A 21573-nucleotide genomic window follows, 5' to 3' on the forward strand; every position below is an offset into this window, starting at 1 on the left:
TCATTCTTCACCAAGGGCTGTTTCTTGTTCTTCACAAAGAGTGGGTCCTCAGTTGGTCCTCAGTCTTCACCAAAAGCTGGCTATAATTCTCCACCAAGATCTGGTTGTCATTCATCACCAAGGGCTGTTTCTTGCCCCTCACAAGATTCTGATTCTTGTTCTTCACCAGAAGCTGGTTCCTTCTCTTCAAACATAGCTGATTTGTGTAATTCAGCAAGAGCTAGTTCTCTTACCTCATTAAATACAAATCTTCTGTTCTTCAACTTAGTGGATTCCATATTTCATCAATTGCTGGATCCTATTCTTCTCCAAGAGGTCTGGCTTGTCATTAAGATCTGGGGAAGCTCATCACTAAGAGCTTGTTCTAATTCTTTGCTTTCACCAGATCTCATTCTACACCAAGAACATGCTCATACTAGAGAGCTTGTTTTTTTTGTTTTCTTCACCAAGTGCACATTATAATAATCCACCTGGGGTTGGTAGGTTCTTCTTCTCCACAAGAGCTGACCTTCATTAATTAGTAAGAGACAAATCTCAGTCTTAATCAAGAGTTGTATCTCATAGCGATGACAGGATCCCCAAATAGGTTTATGATTGCGCTAAGGAGCCGATCACCTGCCAGTCTCCGATTCATACATTAGTGACTGAACATCACCATCTTCTGATGGATATTCGGTGGGAAGCACTAAAAATAATTGAACGTTTCTGTCAAGTTCCTGGAGTGTATTTACCACACCCACAAACAAAACCATTCACAAAAATGTCTCCATACTGCTGTACATCTATTAAATGTCTTATTGGGAATGTGTGTGCTTCCGAAACATGTGCTACTCCCAGTGATCCCTCAGAATTGTGAGTTTGCAGCACTTTGGCAGAGCAGCAAGAAGGCTTTTGAACTGGCACATCCCGTGTTCTTTTTTATATATATATATATATATATATATATATATGGTGTTTCCATAGGAAGACCATTTTTTGGGTGGCTTATAACTTCGCTCCCACTGGACAAATCCTCACAAAACTTTGCAAAAAGAGTATATGGCCCACTCTGAATTTTTTTGCAAATTTTGGAGAGGTTTGGTCCAGGGGGGCAAAGTTATAGGGGGGGTCCCAAACTTTTTTTTTTTTCCCGTAGACATAATGGGAAAAACCTTTGCGCACGCCTACAGCCCAAACCGCTGGACCAATTTACACCAAATTTGCGGCAGGAGCGGGGGCTTGGTCCCGAAAGCATGCTTTTGCAAATTTGGTGTAAATCCGTCGAGTAGTTTTTTAAAATGACCAAAATGTAAGGCAAAAAAAATAGTGATTTCTCAGTTCGCTTCGCGCACGGACTTCCCGTTTCGCTCCGCGGACAGTGCCCTGATTGGCCGAGCGGCTTGCGTGATGTCTGCGGACATGCGACGTGTTCGCTGATTGGACGGCGTGGTGCGAGAAGCGCATCAGATTTTCTGTGGCGCCCGCCATCTTGCATTCACGGACGACTGCGGACAGCGCAGTGAAACTTGGATTAAAAATTGTATTTAGTGGAGTGTGTTGGTGTGTAAGAGTGTTTTGGGAGGGTGGGGGAGTATGAGATAGGTTCAATGTTCTGTTTTTATATGTGCTAGACACTTTTGTTGTGTTCGATTTTTCTGCAGACAACACGGCTGTTCTGAAATGTTCATAAATAAACAGAATGGATTCAGTGTCAAGTTGAAAGTGTTCTAAGAAGACTCGCGGGGTCCTGGAATGTTCACAGGGGGTGTCCTGAAGACGTTGTCTGTATTGTTCGTTGTCTAGCTGAAAGTGTTCTAAGAACACTCGCTGTGTCCTTAAATGTTTGTACATAAAGAAAATGGGGGTGTTCTGAGGACGTTGTCCATATTGATTGCTGGCAAGTTGAATGTGTTCTAAGAACACTCACGGTGTCCTGAAATGTTCGAAAATAAACAAAATGGGGGTGTTCTGAGGATGTTCTCCGTATTGTGTGCCTGCTTAGCTGTATCCAATGAGGGAATGGCACAGAGAATGAAGTGGAAATGGTAGAACGGCTGTCTAAGAGTTACGCGGTCCGCGGACAAGGCGTGCTACATTTGGGGTTTTCCAGCAAATCCAGCATGGAAAGAAGACTGTAGGGATCAGCCAATCAGATGTTGAGGTTGTGGATTTGTGTTCAAAGAGACTGTGTGTCGTGAAGATGGCAGAGGTGGAGAAAGACAGGGTGTTGGTGCTTGGAGATATGTTTGTGCATGGTTTACAACAGTATACTCAATGCAGGCATGTTGCAATGAATTTTGATGTTAAAGGAGTGGAGGTGGTGTGGAGCACTGTGCCTGATTGCAATGTACATGGAATTGTACAAGTTTGTGAAGATATGGGCAGGATGAACAGTCCCCATGTGGTAGTTTTGCACTATGGTGCTTTCCATTTGAGCTATGTCAGTGCCCCTACTTTGTTGGCAGATTTGGAACATTTGGTTCAAGCAGTAATGAACATCCTTCCAAATGCCAAAGTAATTTTTTCTGGATTAGTACCTAGGGCAATATGGGGCAATAGTTCCGTTTTTTTTTCCTCAGCAAAACAATGCTAGGTGTGTAATCAACCGAGACATGTGTGCCTTCATGCTTAGAGCTGGTATGTTCTTCTGTAATAATGAGAATATTGATTCCAGTAATGCTGTTTATTTTAAAGAAGATGGTATTTCCTTATCTTTTATGGGAAATGTCATTCTGTTTTGGAATGTAAGGGTTGCTTTGGAGAAGGTTATGTGAAGATTTTGGGAGTAAAGTAAGAAAAATAAAATAAAAAAATACAAAATAACAGGTGTCAAGCAGCTGCAAAAAAACCCCCAAAAAACGGCTCTTTTCAGAGCCAACCTCAAAGGGGAAATGGGGCACACTATTTAAATTTACATTCACCACGCTCAGATTTTCGATATGTCCGCGGACATGGCGGTAGTCTGCAGACATCGAAATCACTAGCTAGGGGTTCAGTATGTTCTATGTTACATGTATAAAGTCAGGGATATTATGGTTAAGTTGTGCTACTAAAAACATGAAATTCAGTAAAAAAAACTTTATTTATTTATTTATTTATTTATTTATTTATTCGCATTTGTATAGCGCACTTGCAGCCCATGGACATCGAGGCGCTGTTACAAGTAAGTGTTGGATTCTTAATTAGCAGATATGCATGAGACCAGAGGTCTTATGGATACAAAATTACAGGCCTAGTTGCAGGTGAGGCATGTTATTGATAATACAGTAACAGAATGCATTCAGGTACGTTTCATACAAAGAGCTTGGTTTTAACAGCTTTGCGGAAGGCTTGGTGGGATTCAATCATTCTGATGTGAGGTGGCAGTGCGTTCCAGTGGGTGGCGGCCCGAGTGGGAAAGCTGGCGCCGCCAGCGCGCACCTTGCGTGATTTGGGCGTGACAATCGTGTTGGAATAGCACGTTCTTAATGGTCTGGTGGCAGAATGCTTGGAGATTTTTTGGGTCAAGTATGGTGGAGCAAGTTCATGGAGGCATTTGTGGGTGAGGGCGAGTGTTTTGAAGACAATCCTCTCTTTCACCGGGAGCCAATGTGCCTGTCTTCTGACTTCTGAGATGTGGTCTTTTCTAGCGGTACCTGTGGCCGCCCTAAGTGCATTATTTTCAACTAGCTGAAGTTTGGCCAGGTTCTTGTTGGAGGTCCCAACGAGTAGGGCATTACAGTAGTCCAGCCTGGATCCAATTATTGCCCTAGCAATGGTGAGGCAATTCTGGCGTGACAGGAAAGGTCTGGCAGCGTTGAGGACTTTCGAGTAATAGGCTGAGGAGGAGGCAATGGCATTGACCTGTCTATCCATTGACAAGTCGGAGTCTAGGTATACTCCGAGTGTCTTCACATGTTTGGAGACCTTGATGGGAATGTTATCAATAGTGAAGGAAGTGTACTGTTCACCGAGGTTCCCCAGCGTGGAAGGTGCTCCTATGAGGAGGAGTTCGGTTTTTTCACTATTAAGGCATAGCCAGTTATCTTCCATCCATGATTGGATAGTGGAGTAGATGGTGGTAAGGGTTTTAGTATCCGCCAAGTAATCGCCTGTGAGTGGGATGAGGACCTGGGTGTCATCCGCATAGTTTGTATACGAGATGCCCAGGGAATCGAGGATGCTGAACAGTGGCCTCGTGAAGAGGTTGTAGAGCGTGGGCGCGATACATGAGCCCTGAGGCACACCGCAGGTGATGTGGCTAGGGGTGGCACAGGCTGAGTCGGAGAAGACTTTCATGGCCCTTTCTTGGAGGAAGGAGGTAATCCATTCGCAAGCTTTGGGGGAAAAGTTAGCTTGGGTAGCTAAATGGCGACACAAGGTGTTGTGGTCCACCAGGTCAAAGGCGGCGGATAGATCCAGGAGCAGAAGGAGAGCAGGTTTCCTGTGTTAAAGGGACATTATGGTTAAGTTGCGCTAATAAAAACCTATGAAATTCAATGAAAAAACTTTGTTAGAGGAACATTATGGTTAAGTTGTGCTACTAAAAACCTATCAAATTCAGTAAAAAAAACTTTGTTAAAGGGACATTATGGTTCAAAGTAAAACCGGAAAACACCTGAAATTCGGCAGTTATGGTAAGATGGGCAACCATAACTCACGCTACCGTGCACTGCTAACAATAACACCCAGGACATCAAAGATGACATCACAAATGTCATTAATAACGTCCCTTTAACAAAGTTTTTTACTGAATTTGATAGGTCTTTAGTAGCGCAACTTAACCATAACATCCCTTTTAACAAAGTTTTTTCATTGAATATATATATGTATATATATATAGATAGATAGATATAGATAGATAGAGATATAAATATATATATATATGTATATTGTTATGTCTTACCTATCCTGGTTCATTAGCTGTTTCCTAAGTATATGTGAGCCTGTGCCTGGAATGCTTGTATTATAGTGTTCCATCTAGAATGTTTTGGTGTGAGTGCCAAGATTCTCCTAAGTATATGTGAGCCTGTGCCTGGAATGCTTGTATTATAGTGTTCCATCTAGAATGTTTTGGTGTGAGTGCCAAGGTTCTGTCATGCCTGCGCCATGGGCGCATACATTTACGATCAATATGGACCTTATTTCACATTTGCGAGACTTTGGTGCTTTTCTATTTTCTCCAACAAACTACACTTACCACAATGCACTTGGCTATAACCATCTTTTCCTGGCCATTCCTATTCGCCATCTTCGGAACTACAATCCCCAGAAGCCCTAGGGATCTCCTCTGCTTCCACCAGCTCAGGAACAGAGAGGGAGGTGGCCGATTGTATTCAGGTGTGCTATCCAGGTGCGGCCAATTAGCCTGCCTCTGTGCTGGGCAGGGCGGTATAAAAGCTGCTGCCTGCAGGGGCTCAGTCTCTTGCATTAAGAGTCCTTCCGGCACCTTGTTTGCTTCGTGCTACGTATCTTTGTTTGCGGTTCCTCTGCATAGCAGCCGATCACGCTCCGCTGCCACCTTCCGCCATTGCCTTCCAGGGTCCAGCCTTGCAGCCGATCACGCTCCGCTGCTACCTTCCGTCCTTGCCTTTCAGGCTCCAGCCAAGCAGCCGATCACGCTCCGCTGCTACCTTCCGCCATTGCCTTCCAGGATCCAGCCTTGCAGCCGATCACGCTTCCCTGCTACCTTCCGCCATTGCCTTCCAGGATACAGCCTTGCAGCCGATCACGCTCCGCTGCTACCTTCCGTCCTTGCCTTTCCGGCTCCAGCCAAGCAGCCGATCACGCTCCGCTGCTACCTTCCGTCCTTGCCTTCCAGGCTCCAACCAAGCAGCCGATCACGCTCCGCTGCTACCTTCCGCCATAGCCTTCCAGTCTCCTGCCTTGCAGCCGATCACGCTCCGCTGCTTTCTACCTACTGCCTTTGTCCGCTGGGCTTCCAGCCTAGCAGCCCTCTACAGTCCTTTGCAGCCTTCTACAGTCAGCGGCCCTGCTCCTCTGGGCTTACTCCTAGCTGCCGGTCCTTCTGACTCCTTGCCGCGCAGCCCGCTTTTCTCCGCTGCCAACAGCCCTTGTCCTCGGGGCTTCCTACCTTGCAGCCGATCACGCTCCGCTGCTTGCTACCTACAGCCTTTGTCCGCTGGGTTCTCAGCCTAGCAGCCCTCTACAGTCCTCTGCAGCCTTCAACGGTGAGCGGCCCTGCTCCCCTGGGGCTTACTCCTTGCTGCCCGGTCCTTCTGGCTCCTTGCCGCGCAGCCTGCTTCTCTCCGCTGCCAACAGCCCTTGTCGTCGAGGCTTCCTACCTTGCAGCTGATCACGCTCCGCTGCTTGCTACCTACAGCCTTTGTCCGCTGGGTTCTCAGCCTAGCAGCCCTCTACAGTCCTTTGCAGCCTTCTACAGTCAGCGGCCCTGCTCCCCAGGGCTCACTCCTTGCTGCTCGGCCCTTCTGGGCTCCTTGCCGAGCAGCCTGCTGTACTCCACTGCTCTAAGCCCTTTCCCTCTAGGCTCTCTGCCTTACAGCCCTGCTCCTGTGGGCTTGCTCATTGCTTTCCTGATCCTCTGAGCTCTCAACCGTGTTCCTTACTGTCCTATGCTATCCAATCCTGTTACACGACTTTCCCTTCATTTCCTTCTGCTAGTTTGCTATCAACGTCCTTTTCCTGGATTTGTCTGTAAGTATCTTCTCTTGTACTGTTCGTAGGCCCTTTTGTAGAGAGCTTGTCTGTTGGTTTCCATCAGGCAACCTCTGCCCCTTCCCTTGTCTTGTTTCTACGTTACAGACACCCATAGCTGTTGTTCCAAGTCATGAGCAATCAGCGTGGGCCTCTGTTATAGCAAACTGTGCAGAAGGCTAGAGTTTTTCCTAAGGTCCGTGGAATACTCTTTTCCTATATCTGCATACACCCCTAGAGGGAATCCATTCTGTTGTATCTTATTCCTTGCTACACTTGACTACTCTTCGTTCTCATTACTTTCAGCTGTGTGTGTACTATTCTGTCCACCTTACTTCGGCACAGCCACCCGAAACCCTTCCCGGGTGTCCTGTGCTACTCTTAACAGAGTGCCATCCGTAACAGGTTCTCCCTGTTCAGTTGGGAAATGAGCTGAACAGAGGGGGGACCGGAGGATGCTTTCCTCCCTTATGTACTTATCCTGCCTGTAACTTATTACCTCTGACTTATGTACCATGAACCCACTAAAATCTCCTAACTAAACCTGGTCTCCTGGCTCATCATTGCAACCCCTCAACTTGCGTTGTAACACTGGCGACGAGGATTATTGTTTCCAAGGGACAGGCATCAGTAAAGAAAGGCAGGAGCAAGGAAGGAAAGAAAACAAGTAAGACCCAGGACATGCAGGACAAAAGGACCACAGATGACAACAGCGGCATTGAGTGGCCAGCAGGCAGAAGCAGGGACCTTGAAGCATCCACCGGTTCCCCCCACACCCCGGCCCCTCAAGGTGAGCGCGCCCCATGTCCTGCATGTCCTGCATGACTGATTAGTGAGGGACATTTATAGTGATTTTGGGGGGCTGCGCTGCTCACTTTCATTTGTTCTGCATCTGCCACAGCAAGGGCTTCTTCATATATAAGGCATAGGCGCATTTTTAGTTTGGCGCTTCATAAGAAGTCAGTGGCGTGTTATTGGCAGAGCAAGGAGTCGGGGGAACAAAAGAGAAACTCTGCTTATCAGCAGAGCGCATAGAAGCAGCCGGGCATTTGACAGCACGCCCACCTTCATAAGACTTTTACAAGCTGCGTTTGAACAGGCTGTAAAAAGGAGCGGCTGCAAGTCATATTAACACTGAGTAGGAGTTAAAGGCGCAGCTGGATTGACTGTTCATTACCTTCGGCATTACTGGAACGTTACATGTACTGCAATGACTGAAAATGAAAGCGGCGGGCATTTATTTTCTATTAGCATTTCCATTTTGTCTGATCGGATTTTCAGGAAAGTGTTTCTGCCTTTCTATTTTCTTGAAAGTGTAATGTGCGAACTCAAAATGTTTTGCCTTATGTACATTGCAATTTTTTTTTGTGACATTGCCATTTTATTGAGCTGATATTTAAGAGTTGAAAGCAACATGCAATGTACCCATGCAACGTTTCTTTATATTGTAAATGCAAAGGCCATCACATGCTAAAATGTTGTTTGGAAAATGAAAATGAAGGCAATGCATCACTTTGGGAATGTGATATATGAAAACATGGGTCACATTTTGCAGGCATTGTGGCGTAGTTTATGGTTTGTTATATGGCATTCTATAACATGCTTCTGGGAAAGGAGTTTCCTGTTTTTTGTGCCAATAGCGTTGGCAGGAGTGTTGATTTACAGTGGCCATGTGCTGTGGGTCTCTTTATGGTGTGAATATAGTTATTGGTGTGTGCCAAACTGTAAGCATGAGTGTTACCCAAGGGTGGGCAATTGAATTATTTTTTGGAGCCATATGGTGGCTATGTGCCAATAAGCAGTGTTTTATTATGGTGCCAATGTGTTTTGTTTGGCAAGTGTTTTAGTAATTGCATTGGACCTAAAGTTATGGTGCCAATGTTGGTTATTGGCAAGTTTTAATTGGAAATGGCTATGGCACCAATGTTTTTAGCAGGTTTTAAGTGGTAATGGAATGGAATTAATGCAACAAAAAGAAATGGCAGGTAACAAAATGTATAGTGTAGTTTGCAGTAACTAACCCACAGTTACATATCAACAAAGACTCTGCAGGCATAATATTTTGAATTTTTATTGCGGCGCACCTAATTTTCGGATTATCAAAATTCGTTATGCTGAATTCGTCTTGTTGTTTTTGTGTGGATATTGTGAGTGCCATAGAACTACTGCATTTCTTTGATATGTTCACTTTGACAATGTTTTTATTAACCTAACAATTTTTCCACAGGTATATGTCAAAACTGAACTTTGCAAGCATGATTTTTGGGACTCGCTATGGTGGTGTAACTAACTTAAAACGTTTTATATTCCCAAATTTTTCAAGCTGAATTCGTTCATTAGTTTATTTAACAAACTGTGTAGGTTATTAATAAGTCAGCTGTGTGATTGTGGTTGTGTGAATGTCTGTTTACCAGTATGAGAGCATGGTTTGCTCATTGTCTAGTAATAGGTTAGTTCCTTGACCTTTAAGCATGCCTATGTTTAATATGCTTAGTTGTGGCGAGCATTCTCTTGTTCAGGTAGTGAACTTGCATAGGTTCAAATGTTAATGTGCTCAGTGGTGAGCATTGGTGTTTCAAGGTTAGTAGCTAGGTTACAGACCTGGTTTTAAGTTGGCACATTTTTGTGTCAATGGGCCTCATTACGACCCAGGCGGTAAGTTACCGCCTGGGCCGTGACTTTACCACCATGGCGTAAACTACGTTTACGCCATGGTGGTTGGCGGACTTACCGCCCCATTCCGAGGTCGGCGGGGCGGTAAGTCCCCAATCCCCATTTACCCTTCCCCATTCCCATTTTTGCCCCATAGGGCATAATGGGAGTGGGGAAGGCGTTAATTACGCCACCGTAAATTACGGTGGCGTAATTAACTCCATGGTACCTTAGCGCCATGGATTTTAACACCTGCTAAAAGCAGGTGTTAAAAGCGCCATGGCACTAAGGGACCTCGTAGTTGGCGGTAAGGGGTCGGCGCAGCTAACGCTGGCGTTAACCCCTTACCGCCAGGGTCGTAATGAGGCCCAATGTGTTAGTTAATTATTGATCATTTGGTTGGGTATCAACATTGGTGCTATTTGTCACCGTTAATGTGGTTGGTGCTCAGCAGGATGTTATGTGGAGGCAATTTGTGTCTCTAAATGATATGCATTAGGCAGATAGAGGGTATTAACCCTGTAGTTTCTTTCAAGAAGCTTTTGATGTTGGAGAATGTTGTAACAGGGTTAATGATATGATGTAGGTGGTCAGGTTTGTTTATTAGATTGTGGGCTGGTTCCCTGTAGCTGAGTTCCATAAATGGCCATTATGGTTCTGGTGAGTGTCTTGTAGTGGATTAGCTATTTTTAGCTATATCATGGAATTGGAAGGGAATAGCATATGACTATTAGTGGTTTGCTGGATGGGATATGGAAGGATAGTTTGTTTTAGATATATTGTCCATTTATGACTTTTCCTTCTGTTTCCTTCCTTCTTTGTATTGTCATGTAATGGGGGAGATGTGTTATGTCTTACCTATCCTGGTTCATTAGCTGTTTCCTAAGTATATGTGAGCCTGTGCCTGGAATGCTTGTATTATAGTGTTCCATCTAGAATGTTTTGGTGTGAGTGCCAAGGTTCTCCTAAGTATATGTGAACCTGTGCCTGGAATGCTTGTATTATAGTGTTCCATCTAGAATGTTTTGGTGTGAGTGCCAAGGTTCTGTCATGCCTGCGCCATGGGCGCATACATTTACGATCAATATGGACCTTATTTCACATTTGCGAGACTTTGGTGCTTTTCTATTTTCTCCAACAAACTACACTTACCACAATGCACTTGGCTATAACCATCTTTTCCTGGCCATTCCTATTCGCCATCTTCGGAACTACAATCCCCAGAAGCCCTAGGGATCTCCTCTGCTTCCACCAGCTCAGGAACAGAGAGGGAGGTGGCCGATTGTATTCAGGTGTGCTATCCAGGTGCGGCCAATTAGCCTGCCTCTGTGCTGGGCAGGGCGGTATAAAAGCTGCTGCCTGCAGGGGCTCAGTCTCTTGCATTAAGAGTCCTTCCGGCACCTTGTTTGCTTCGTGCTACGTATCTTTGTTTGCGGTTCCTCTGCATAGCAGCCGATCACGCTCCGCTGCCACCTTCCGCCATTGCCTTCCAGGGTCCAGCCTTGCCTCCGATCACGCTCCGCTGCTACCTTCCGCCATTGCCTTCCAGGATCCAGCCTTGCAGCCGATCACGCTCCGCTGCTACCTTCCGCCATTGCCTTCCAGGATCCAGCCTTGCAGCCGATCACGCTCCGCTGCTACCTTCCGTCCTTGCCTTTCAGGCTCCAGCCAAGCAGCCGATCACGCTCCGCTGCTACCTTCCGCCATTGCCTTCCAGGATCCAGCCTTGCAGCCGATCACGCTTCCCTGCTACCTTCCGCCATTGCCTTCCAGGATACAGCCTTGCAGCCGATCACGCTCCGCTGCTACCTTCCGTCCTTGCCTTTCCGGCTCCAGCCAAGCAGCCGATCACGCTCCGCTGCTACCTTCCGTCCTTGCCTTCCAGGCTCCAACCAAGCAGCCGATCACGCTCCGCTGCTACCTTCCGCCATAGCCTTCCAGTCTCCTGCCTTGCAGCCGATCACGCTCCGCTGCTTTCTACCTACTGCCTTTGTCCGCTGGGCTTCCAGCCTAGCAGCCCTCTACAGTCCTTTGCAGCCTTCTACAGTCAGCGGCCCTGCTCCTCTGGGCTTACTCCTAGCTGCCGGTCCTTCTGACTCCTTGCCGCGCAGCCCGCTTTTCTCCGCTGCCAACAGCCCTTGTCCTCGGGGCTTCCTACCTTGCAGCCGATCACGCTCCGCTGCTTGCTACCTACAGCCTTTGTCCGCTGGGTTCTCAGCCTAGCAGCCCTCTACAGTCCTCTGCAGCCTTCCACGGTGAGCGGCCCTGCTCCCCTGGGGCTTACTCCTTGCTGCCCGGTCCTTCTGGCTCCTTGCCGCGCAGCCTGCTTCTCTCCGCTGCCAACAGCCCTTGTCCTCGAGGCTTCCTACCTTGCAGCTGATCACGCTCCGCTGCTTGCTACCTACAGCCTTTGTCCGCTGGGTTCTCAGCCTAGCAGCCCTCTACAGTCCTTTGCAGCCTTCTACAGTCAGCGGCCCTGCTCCCCAGGGCTCACTCCTTGCTGCTCGGCCCTTCTGGGCTCCTTGCCGAGCAGCCTGCTGTACTCCACTGCTCTAAGCCCTTTCCCTCTAGGCTCTCTGCCTTACAGCCCTGCTCCTGTGGGCTTGCTCATTGCTTTCCTGATCCTCTGAGCTCTCAACCGTGTTCCTTACTGTCCTATGCTATCCAATCCTGTTACACGACTTTCCCTTCATTTCCTTCTGCTAGTTTGCTATCAACGTCCTTTTCCTGGATTTGTCTGTAAGTATCTTCTCTTGTACTGTTCGTAGGCCCTTTTGTACAGAGCTTGTCTGTTGGTTTCCATCAGGCAACCTCTGCCCCTTCCCTTGTCTTGTTTCTACGTTACAGACACCCATAGCTGTTGTTCCAAGTCATGAGCAATCAGCGTGGGCCTCTGTTATAGCAAACTGTGCAGAAGGCTAGAGTTTTTCCTAAGGTCCGTGGAATACTCTTTTCCTATATCTGCATACACCCCTAGAGGGAATCCATTCTGTTGTATCTTATTCCTTGCTACACTTGACTACTCTTCGTTCTCATTACTTTCAGCTGTGTGTGTACTATTCTGTCCACCTTACTTCGGCACAGCCACCCGAAACCCTTCCCGGGTGTCCTGTGCTACTCTTAACAGAGTGCCATCCGTAACAGGTTCTCCCTGTTCAGTTGGGAAATGAGCTGAACAGAGGGGGGACCGGTGGATGCTTTCCTCCCTTATGTACTTATCCTGCCTGTAACTTATTACCTCTGACTTATGTACCATGAACCCACTAAAATCTCCTAACTAAACCTGGTCTCCTGGCTCATCATTGCAACCCCTCAACTTGCGTTGTAACACTGGCGACGAGGATTATTGTTTCCAAGGGACAGGCATCAGTAAAGAAAGGCAGGAGCAAGGAAGGAAAGAAAACAAGTAAGACCCAGGACATGCAGGACAAAAGGACCACAGATGACAACAGCGGCATTGAGTGGCCAGCAGGCAGAAGCAGGGACCTTGAAGCATCCACCGGTTCCCCCCACACCCCGGCCCCTCAAGGTGAGCGCGCCCCATGTCCTGCATGTCCTGCATGACTGATTAGTGAGGGACATTTATAGTGATTTTGGGGGGCTGCGCTGCTCACTTTCATTTGTTCTGCATCTGCCACAGCAAGGGCTTCTTCATATATAAGGCATAGGCGCATTTTTAGTTTGGCGCTTCATAAGAAGTCAGTGGCGTGTTATTGGCAGAGCAAGGAGTCGGGGGAACAAAAGAGAAACTCTGCTTATCAGCAGAGCGCATAGAAGCAGCCGGGCATTTGACAGCACGCCCACCTTCATAAGACTTTTACAAGCTGCGTTTGAACAGGCTGTAAAAAGGAGCGGCTGCAAGTCATATTAACACTGAGTAGGAGTTAAAGGCGCAGCTGGATTGACTGTTCATTACCTTCGGCATTACTGGAACGTTACATGTACTGCAATGACTGAAAATGAAAGCGGCGGGCATTTATATTCTATTAGCATTTCCATTTTGTCTGATCGGATTTTCAGGAAAGTGTTTCTGCCTTTCTATTTTCTTGAAAGTGTAATGTGCGAACTCAAAATGTTTTGCCTTATGTACATTGCAATTTTTTTTTGTGACATTGCCATTTTATTGAGCTGATATTTAAGAGTTGAAAGCAACATGCAATGTACCCATGCAACGTTTCTTTATATTGTAAATGCAAAGGCCATCACATGCTAAAATGTTGTTTGGAAAATGAAAATGAAGGCAATGCATCACTTTGGGAATGTGATATATGAAAACATGGGTCACATTTTGCAGGCATTGTGGCGTAGTTTATGGTTTGTTATATGGCATTCTATAACATGCTTCTGGGAAAGGAGTTTCCTGTTTTTTGTGCCAATAGCGTTGGCAGGAGTGTTGATTTACAGTGGCCATGTGCTGTGGGTCTCTTTATGGTGTGAATATAGTTATTGGTGTGTGCCAAACTGTAAGCATGAGTGTTACCCAAGGGTGGGCAATTGAATTATTTTTTGGAGCCATATGGTGGCTATGTGCCAATAAGCAGTGTTTTATTATGGTGCCAATGTGTTTTGTTTGGCAAGTGTTTTAGTAATTGCATTGGACCTAAAGTTATGGTGCCAATGTTGGTTATTGGCAAGTTTTAATTGGAAATGGCTATGGCACCAATGTTTTTAGCAGGTTTTAAGTGGTAATGGAATGGAATTAATGCAACAAAAAGAAATGGCAGGTAACAAAATGTATAGTGTAGTTTGCAGTAACTAACCCACAGTTACATATCAACAAAGACTCTGCAGGCATAATATTTTGAATTTTTATTGCGGCGCACCGGATTATCAAAATTCGTTATGCTGAATTCGTCTTGTTGTTTTTGTGTGGATATTGTGAGTGCCATAGAACTACTGCATTTCTTTGATATGTTCACTTTGACAATGTTTTTATTAACCTAACAATTTTTCCACAGGTATATGTCAAAACTGAACTTTGCAAGCATGATTTTTGGGACTCGCTATGGTGGTGTAACTAACTTAAAACGTTTTATATTCCCAAATTTTTCAAGCTGAATTCGTTCATTAGTTTATTTAACAAACTGTGTAGGTTATTAATAAGTCAGCTGTGTGATTGTGGTTGTGTGAATGTCTGTTTACCAGTATGAGAGCATGGTTTGCTCATTGTCTAGTAATAGGTTAGTTCCTTGACCTTTAAGCATGCCTATGTTTAATATGCTTAGTTGTGGCGAGCATTCTCTTGTTCAGGTAGTGAACTTGCATAGGTTCAAATGTTAATGTGCTCAGTGGTGAGCATTGGTGTTTCAAGGTTAGTAGCTAGGTTACAGACCTGGTTTTAAGTTGGCACATTTTTGTGTCAATGTGTTAGTTAATTATTGATCATTTGGTTGGGTATCAACATTGGTGCTATTTGTCACCGTTAATGTGGTTGGTGCTCAGCAGGATGTTATGTGGAGGCAATTTGTGTCTCTAAATGATATGCATTAGGCAGATAGAGGGTATTAACCCTGTAGTTTCTTTCAAGAAGCTTTTGATGTTGGAGAATGTTGTAACAGGGTTAATGATATGATGTAGGTGGTCAGGTTTGTTTATTAGATTGTGGGCTGGTTCCCTGTAGCTGAGTTCCATAAATGGCCATTATGGTTCTGGTGAGTGTCTTGTAGTGGATTAGCTATTTTTAGCTATATCATGGAATTGGAAGGGAATAGCATATGACTATTAGTGGTTTGCTGGATGGGATATGGAAGGATAGTTTGTTTTAGATATATTGTCCATTTATGACTTTTCCTTCTGTTTCCTTCCTTCTTTGTATTGTCATGTAAGGGGGGAGATGTGTTATGTCTTACCTATCCTGGTTCATTAGCTGTTTCCTAAGTATATGTGAGCCTGTGCCTGGAATGCTTGTATTATAGTGTTCCATCTAGAATGTTTTGGTGTGAGTGCCAAGGTTCTCCTAAGTATATGTGAACCTGTGCCTGGAATGCTTGTATTATAGTGTTCCATCTAGAATGTTTTGGTGTGAGTGCCAAGGTTCTCCCTGTTCAGTTGGAAAATGAGCTGAACAGAGGGGGGACCGGTGGATGCTTTCCTCCCTTATGTACTTATCCTGCCTGTAACTTATTACAGTGACTTATGTACCATGAACCCACTGAAATCTCCTAACTAAACATGGTCTCCTGGCTCATCATTGCAACCCTTCAACTTGCGTTGTAACATATATATATATATGTATATATATATTTAATATGTGAAAAGAGATGGATCTCTGGCCCAATGGCTCTGAGTAAGCATCTTCACAATGGTGCAGATTTATATGGGGAGAATACAAAACTATACAAAAAAGATCTAGAGTTTGTGTTACATCATGCACTGGATCTGCTCCTCTGAGACCGCTAAGACCGACTCCTGTCTTCAATCCCTGGGTAGATTCTAAATCCCTCTGTTCGATAACCACAGCACACTATGATTATCCCTGTATGAAGGGATTGACTGGTGGATCTTGCCTTGCACAATAACAACTTACACTCTTAAGTCATCACACATCCCTCCTGGTCAGCACATTGAGGGCTTCTTTCACTTTAAAACGAATCAATAAAGATATATTGACTGACAGAGTTCCTAACCAAATGGTGACCTTTCTGTAGAATGTCTAACTTGCCAAATATATCACAGAAGTCCCTTAACAGTGCATGAAAACAGGATGCGGGCAGTGAAGATGGAAACCTTATATATTTACTATGAAAAAAGGAAACATAAATCAAATTATATGAACGATTTAAATAAGAGGCTGATATTTCATTAACATTGCATTTTTTTTTTACTGGTGGTCCCTACCCAATGCTGTGTAATTTGTTCCCTTCTCTGCTCTTCACATCAGAACCAGAGGCATGCCCGTTCAGTAAATGAATAGCTCATACTACTGTGATGTAGTGCCAAGCAGATCATGTGCACTATACATGAGTTTAAGGCACTAGATGGTTGCTAGAGAAAGGTGAGAATGTCAGACATATCCAGTCAAAAATCAAGGGTACTTGGAAATTGGTTCATGATAATGAACTGCCACTAGGCAGAAATAAAAACAATTATGGTGTGCATCAGAGTTGCAGGTTGACTCGATATGATAACGCCCTTTTGAAGGTGGCATTGTTTACCTTGTAATAAATAAACACAAGAAATTAATTTCGTGTACTTACTCCAGTGTCTTCAAAGACCAGATCCAGGTCTCCGGGAAGTATTTACGCACTGTCTCTATCGTTACTGTCACATCTCTAACATTCCCCCTCATAAGCATTCGTTCACTGACAGCTGTAAACAAAACAAAAATGGAAATGTGATGTGGCAAAATGGAGTAAAATCTATATGTGCAACTTTCAAATTGCACTGTGATAAAATCCCTTCCCGTAACAGCCTTTATGAGATATCCATGCCCACAGTACAGTAATACAGTCACTGTACACTGCTATATTTAAATCCCTGCTAGAGACAGTTCACTGATACAGTCATGAAACGTTCTATACAATTCTTCTACTCAGTCAGACCCCGTGGCCTTTATTCAGCCACATACCATGAAACATGCCCCTATAAAGTGGCACATACTTGCAGATTAATTCCTCAACCTATGACACCCTTTTGCAGACAGGTAAATGTTACTTACCTGTAACAATAGTTTTGCAGCTTTACATATTTTCTGGATTAATGTGGTATGCATTATTCTACCATCTTGTGATTAGTGAATTATTTTCTTACTTTTCTGTAGTTTTCAGGAAATCCTTTCAAAGAGTCTGGTTCTTGGCCACCTAGTGGGTACCTGAGGCAGATTTCATGGGAACCTGTGACACATAGCGAGCTGCAATGCTATTTTAGAAGTAGTTCATGTTCCCTTTTGCAGCATTAATCAGTTATATACTCACATAATGTGCCTAATGTGTGCCCACTAGGGTGGCAGCTTAGGTGAAAACAATATTAACTATTTCTTGAGCAGGTGTGAGACCTGGGCATCCAGTCAGTTATCATGTTCAAAAATGTGATAAGCGTGATGTGGCGCGGGTGTGGCAGCTTTGAATGTGTTTTAGGAAAGCTGCAGCTGTTGCTTGTTCTCTAGATGACTGTAATTTAAGGAATCCCCAGTGACTGTTCCCCTGAAAACTGGAAACATTTTTGTTTTCATGTTACCACCCATGGTGTTATGTTGGCTTTGGGCAAAGCTTTCCACTAACAGGGGTTTCCAAAAATGATAAACAACAGTTGCGCACACTGCAGAGTCTTGCTATTCTCTCTGTGCAGTGTCTGAATAACCTGTGTCTAATGTGTGTAAGATCATGTAAACCAGCCAAAGAGGAACTGTGAAAAAAAACATCACTTTTATGGTCTGACTCTGGAATGTTGACATTGTTGGTGGAATGGAAGATAGTTTCTGCCATAGTGTCTCCTTTTCTCATTAAATAAATAATGTAGGGTAAACCCACAGAGAGGTGGTGAGGTTCTTTAAGTCTGCGAGCTGATGGGATTGTTGTGACTGAAATGAGATTCTTGGAAAAGTGAATGGGCACAAGGGGAGTCTCGATGAGTTACATGTCTACAATAATGAGTTTCCAAGTTATTATCAATGGAGTTAATTGACAAATCCCATTAAAGGCCTTCTAATATGTGTCCATCATTGTGGTTCTGAGTAATTATCAACATCAATTTGATGAAGAAACAGAGTCTAAAAGGAAGCTACCTGTACTGGTAATGTGTGTCTCCTGCCAAGAAGATCAAAAAAGATCTGTGCAGAGGCCACAATATGAATAAGTGTCCTTGGTATCTTTGACACATAGCCTATTATCCGTACGCATCCATGACAGGATCTGCTGCACAGCGGACATCGTGAAGTGCTTGTCTCAAGTGCACTGATTACACTGGAGGAGACTCAATATGGTGTATTCCCCTACAGTCTTTTTTCTCCACTGCAAAGAAGAGTAATTAGAAGCCATTTTGCATCGCAGGGAGCCCTTCTGTGGCTTCCAAATCCAGAAAAAGCCTGGCCATTAGCTCTAGTGAAATCTGCTGAACAGATGGGAGGAAGATGGGGAGGAGATGACCAGAACATCCTGTTTCCAGAGCCTGTGATGGACAGGACACAAAGGCCATGTGTAATATTCTGACATGAGAAGTAAAAAGGCACCCTGCCCTTTACATATGGTGGTGTGCCTGCATCACCAGGGTGGAATCTGTCTTTTTTCATTTCATAGGGCGAGGCTCTGGAGCTGAGGAACCTCTTTCCAGTTTGCATTTGTCTCTGGAGGAATGGTCCTGCCATTGGATTCTGGTTTATTGCATGGAATGCACAAGAAGCCCCATTCGTCCAACACTAGTTCTTGACTGACTTAGTGCTGAGATAATGCCCAGGGGCTTGGTGACATCTCTTTTGCACTTGCTAGCTGTGTATCTGTCTCATTTTTGAAAAGCGTTTTCCCACCAAAGGGGAAGCTAAGGATTTCGTTATCAGCCTCTTTGCAGATATGTGTGGAGTTAAGCCAGGCTGGACATTGCTTATTCACACCATGGCTCACCCAGGTGTGGTACATCCCAGAGTGCGGCCAACTCACTGAAGCCATTAAAGAGGCCCACCATGCCCCATTCTGCACCATTAGCCCCTTCCACTACCCTTAAATATAAAAAAGAATGTTCCCTAACCCTGCACAACCCAAACATGCAGCAAAAATTGTAGCAAAATGGCAATGCAAATAAATGAGGCAGTGAGTTGGTCCGGTACCAGCTCACCCATCTATGGGCTGCGCTGATATGGTTAAGGGCAATGCATAGCATAGTAACATGTGTGTACCTGCCCATGTGTAGAGTTGTTGCACGGTCCTGCTGTGTGTTAGTTCTGCACCTTCCACGTGAGCTTATTGCATCATGCCAGCAAGGCATTCACATTTGCCAGCTGGAGAGAGCTGGTAAATCCTCCTATCATCTGCTTTTTCTTTCTGTGGAGAAGGGCAGTAGTGGGGGCAGCTGGATCTTGCCTTCATGTTCGGCAGAAGCGACTACATGAGAATGGAGGATGTCTGAGCCACAAAGTTCATATTCGTATCCCTTATATCTGTGCTCTTGCTTTATGTGAAGGAGTGGGCATTAGTTAAGCTGTTCCCATAGATCAATAGCGCCCTCTGCAAATATCCCTGAGTGGAGATGCCCCAGTGCTCAGATATCAAGACAGCACAGTCGCTACATTCCACAGCATTCTCGCCTCCTGGATTAAGAGGAAGCACTTCACCTTTGGGAAAGCTTCCTCACTGGACCCCTCCAGGACAATTAGAAACCTGTATCCGTATCACCCCGCCAAGGCTAGCAAGAGAACCAGGGTTACCAAGATGGAACGGGAACGCAGCTGGACTGAACATTGTTCCAGAACATGGGAAGTAAACAGGGGTATCAGAGGGGCTGATGTCATAGACATTGGTACAAGAGGTGTGAAAAAAGCCTCTTTTATGAGACTCCGGTCACTCGTGTCAGAAATATCCACCTCTTTCTCTGAGGACTCCGTCACCCCTTCCTCCCCTTCCTCCTCACCTGAAGGTCTCCACTTGGGGTCTGGCTTCTTTTTCCCTCTGGATCGGTTTCTCCTTTTTTATGGAGATAGGGCCTGCCACGGAAGGAAGCCACAGTGGCCACTTAAGTTAGTGGATCTGTGGCCTAGCTCCCGTGACCGCCTGGGAAATGGGGAAAAAGCCTTAGGCACAAAAAACCCCAACAAACAGAGGAACCGTTGGTAGCAGGAAGAATCGCTGAATGGAACTGGCAACATTTCAGAAGGTAAGTTAGACAACGGAAGGAGAATCAGCAAAGGTAGGACTCGTCAAAATGAATGTCTATCAGTAATGACGATCAAACAGCAATGAAGAAATAGGAGATGAGGAGAAAGCTTGTAAGAGGAGACGAGGTAAGCACAGACTGGCCAGAGAACAACAGTGGGTGGAAGACTGCTGGAAACAGGTAGGAGAATGCTGGAGCGAGAGCAAGCAAGGAGGGAGGGGCTGCAGGCGGGAGGCGAGAGCCAACAAAATAGCAAGTAGTGGAAATAAAGTAAGAGGGCATAGAGGACAAAGCAGAAAATAGGAGAGGGAAAGCAAGCGTATCACAGCTAAGGAGAAATAACCAGGGGAGCGAAACAACACAGGAGGAAATCCAGGACGTTGAAACGCATCCGCCGTCGGGAAGAAACTAGTAATATACTTCCGGCGGCGGTCGCGTAGCAGGAAACAACTAGACCAGGCACCACAAACGTAGGTAAAACGTGATGGGGAAATGGAGGCACCTCTTCCATCTGTTCCAAACTCGACACCTACCAAAGGGCATGACAGTATGCCCCCTCCTGAGGCTCAGCTCCCCAGGCTTGCTTGGATGACATCGGTGCTATTTCCGCACCAAGAGAGGGGCATGTACATTATTTTTTGGCTCCCAGGAGTTTTCCAACCAAGGGTAACCCTTCCAGTTGACCAGATATTCCAGCCTTCCTTGATGATACCTAGAATCACATATCTGGGCTACCTCATACTCATCTCCTGAAGGGTCAGGAGGCACCCTTACCTTCTTAGAGGTGCGCCCCCACTGGTCTGATTGGAATGTGCGTAACTGAGAGGAGTGAAATACAGGATGAATACGTCTCAGACAATTTGGAAGCTTGAGATGGAAAGATACAGGGTTTACCTTATGTGTTATTGCATAGGGCCCTATATTTCTGGGAGACAGCTTGGATGGGTGTACCGACCGGGGCAAATATTTGGTGGAGAGCATAACTTTAGACCCAACTCTCCAATCTGGTACTGGCCTGCGGTGGTTGTCGGCCTGGGACTTATTTCGGTTACAAGCCTCTTGAAGACTTATCCTGGCCCTACCATGGGCTTCCTGAATGAGAGCCAAGGAGGTTTCGACAGATGGGACCTCAGAACCTACCCTGATGGATGGTAAAATAGAGCGTGGGTGATAACCATAGGTGCCGAAGAACGGACTGATTCCCAGAGCTGTGTGAATCGAATTATTATAGGAAAACTCTGCAGTAGGTAATAATGCCACCCAGTTGTCTTGTTGTTGGTTTATAAAACAACAGAGATATTGCTCTAGAGTGCCATTGAGACGCTCCGTTTGGTCTGGGGATGGACACCTGATGATAGAGCCTTCTCAATAACCAGACCTTCACAGAAAGCCCTCCAGAAACGAGAAGTGTATTGACTCCCACGGTCTGAGATTCTTTTAGTAGGGATCCCGTGGAGGTGAAACACATCTTTATAAAATACTTCTGCC

At 45.4% G+C, this 21573-nt stretch overlaps 1 protein-coding gene across 1 annotated transcript in view; it reads right to left on the minus strand.

Moving 5' to 3' along the window:
• LOC138580190 (alpha-2-macroglobulin-like) overlaps nt 1-21573 on the minus strand; it is a 273947-nt gene that overhangs the window by 113945 nt on the left and 138429 nt on the right. Inside the window, exon 18 of the mRNA XM_069650527.1 lies at nt 16482-16593. Coding sequence (XP_069506628.1) covers nt 16482-16593 — 112 coding nt within the window. The remainder of the gene's footprint in view (nt 1-16481; nt 16594-21573) is intronic.

The sequence above is a fragment of the Ambystoma mexicanum genome, chromosome 3p (genome assembly GCF_040938575.1).
Source record: "Ambystoma mexicanum isolate Mex_15411 chromosome 3p, UKY_AmexF1_1, whole genome shotgun sequence".
Classification (NCBI taxonomy): domain Eukaryota; kingdom Metazoa; phylum Chordata; class Amphibia; order Caudata; family Ambystomatidae; genus Ambystoma; species Ambystoma mexicanum.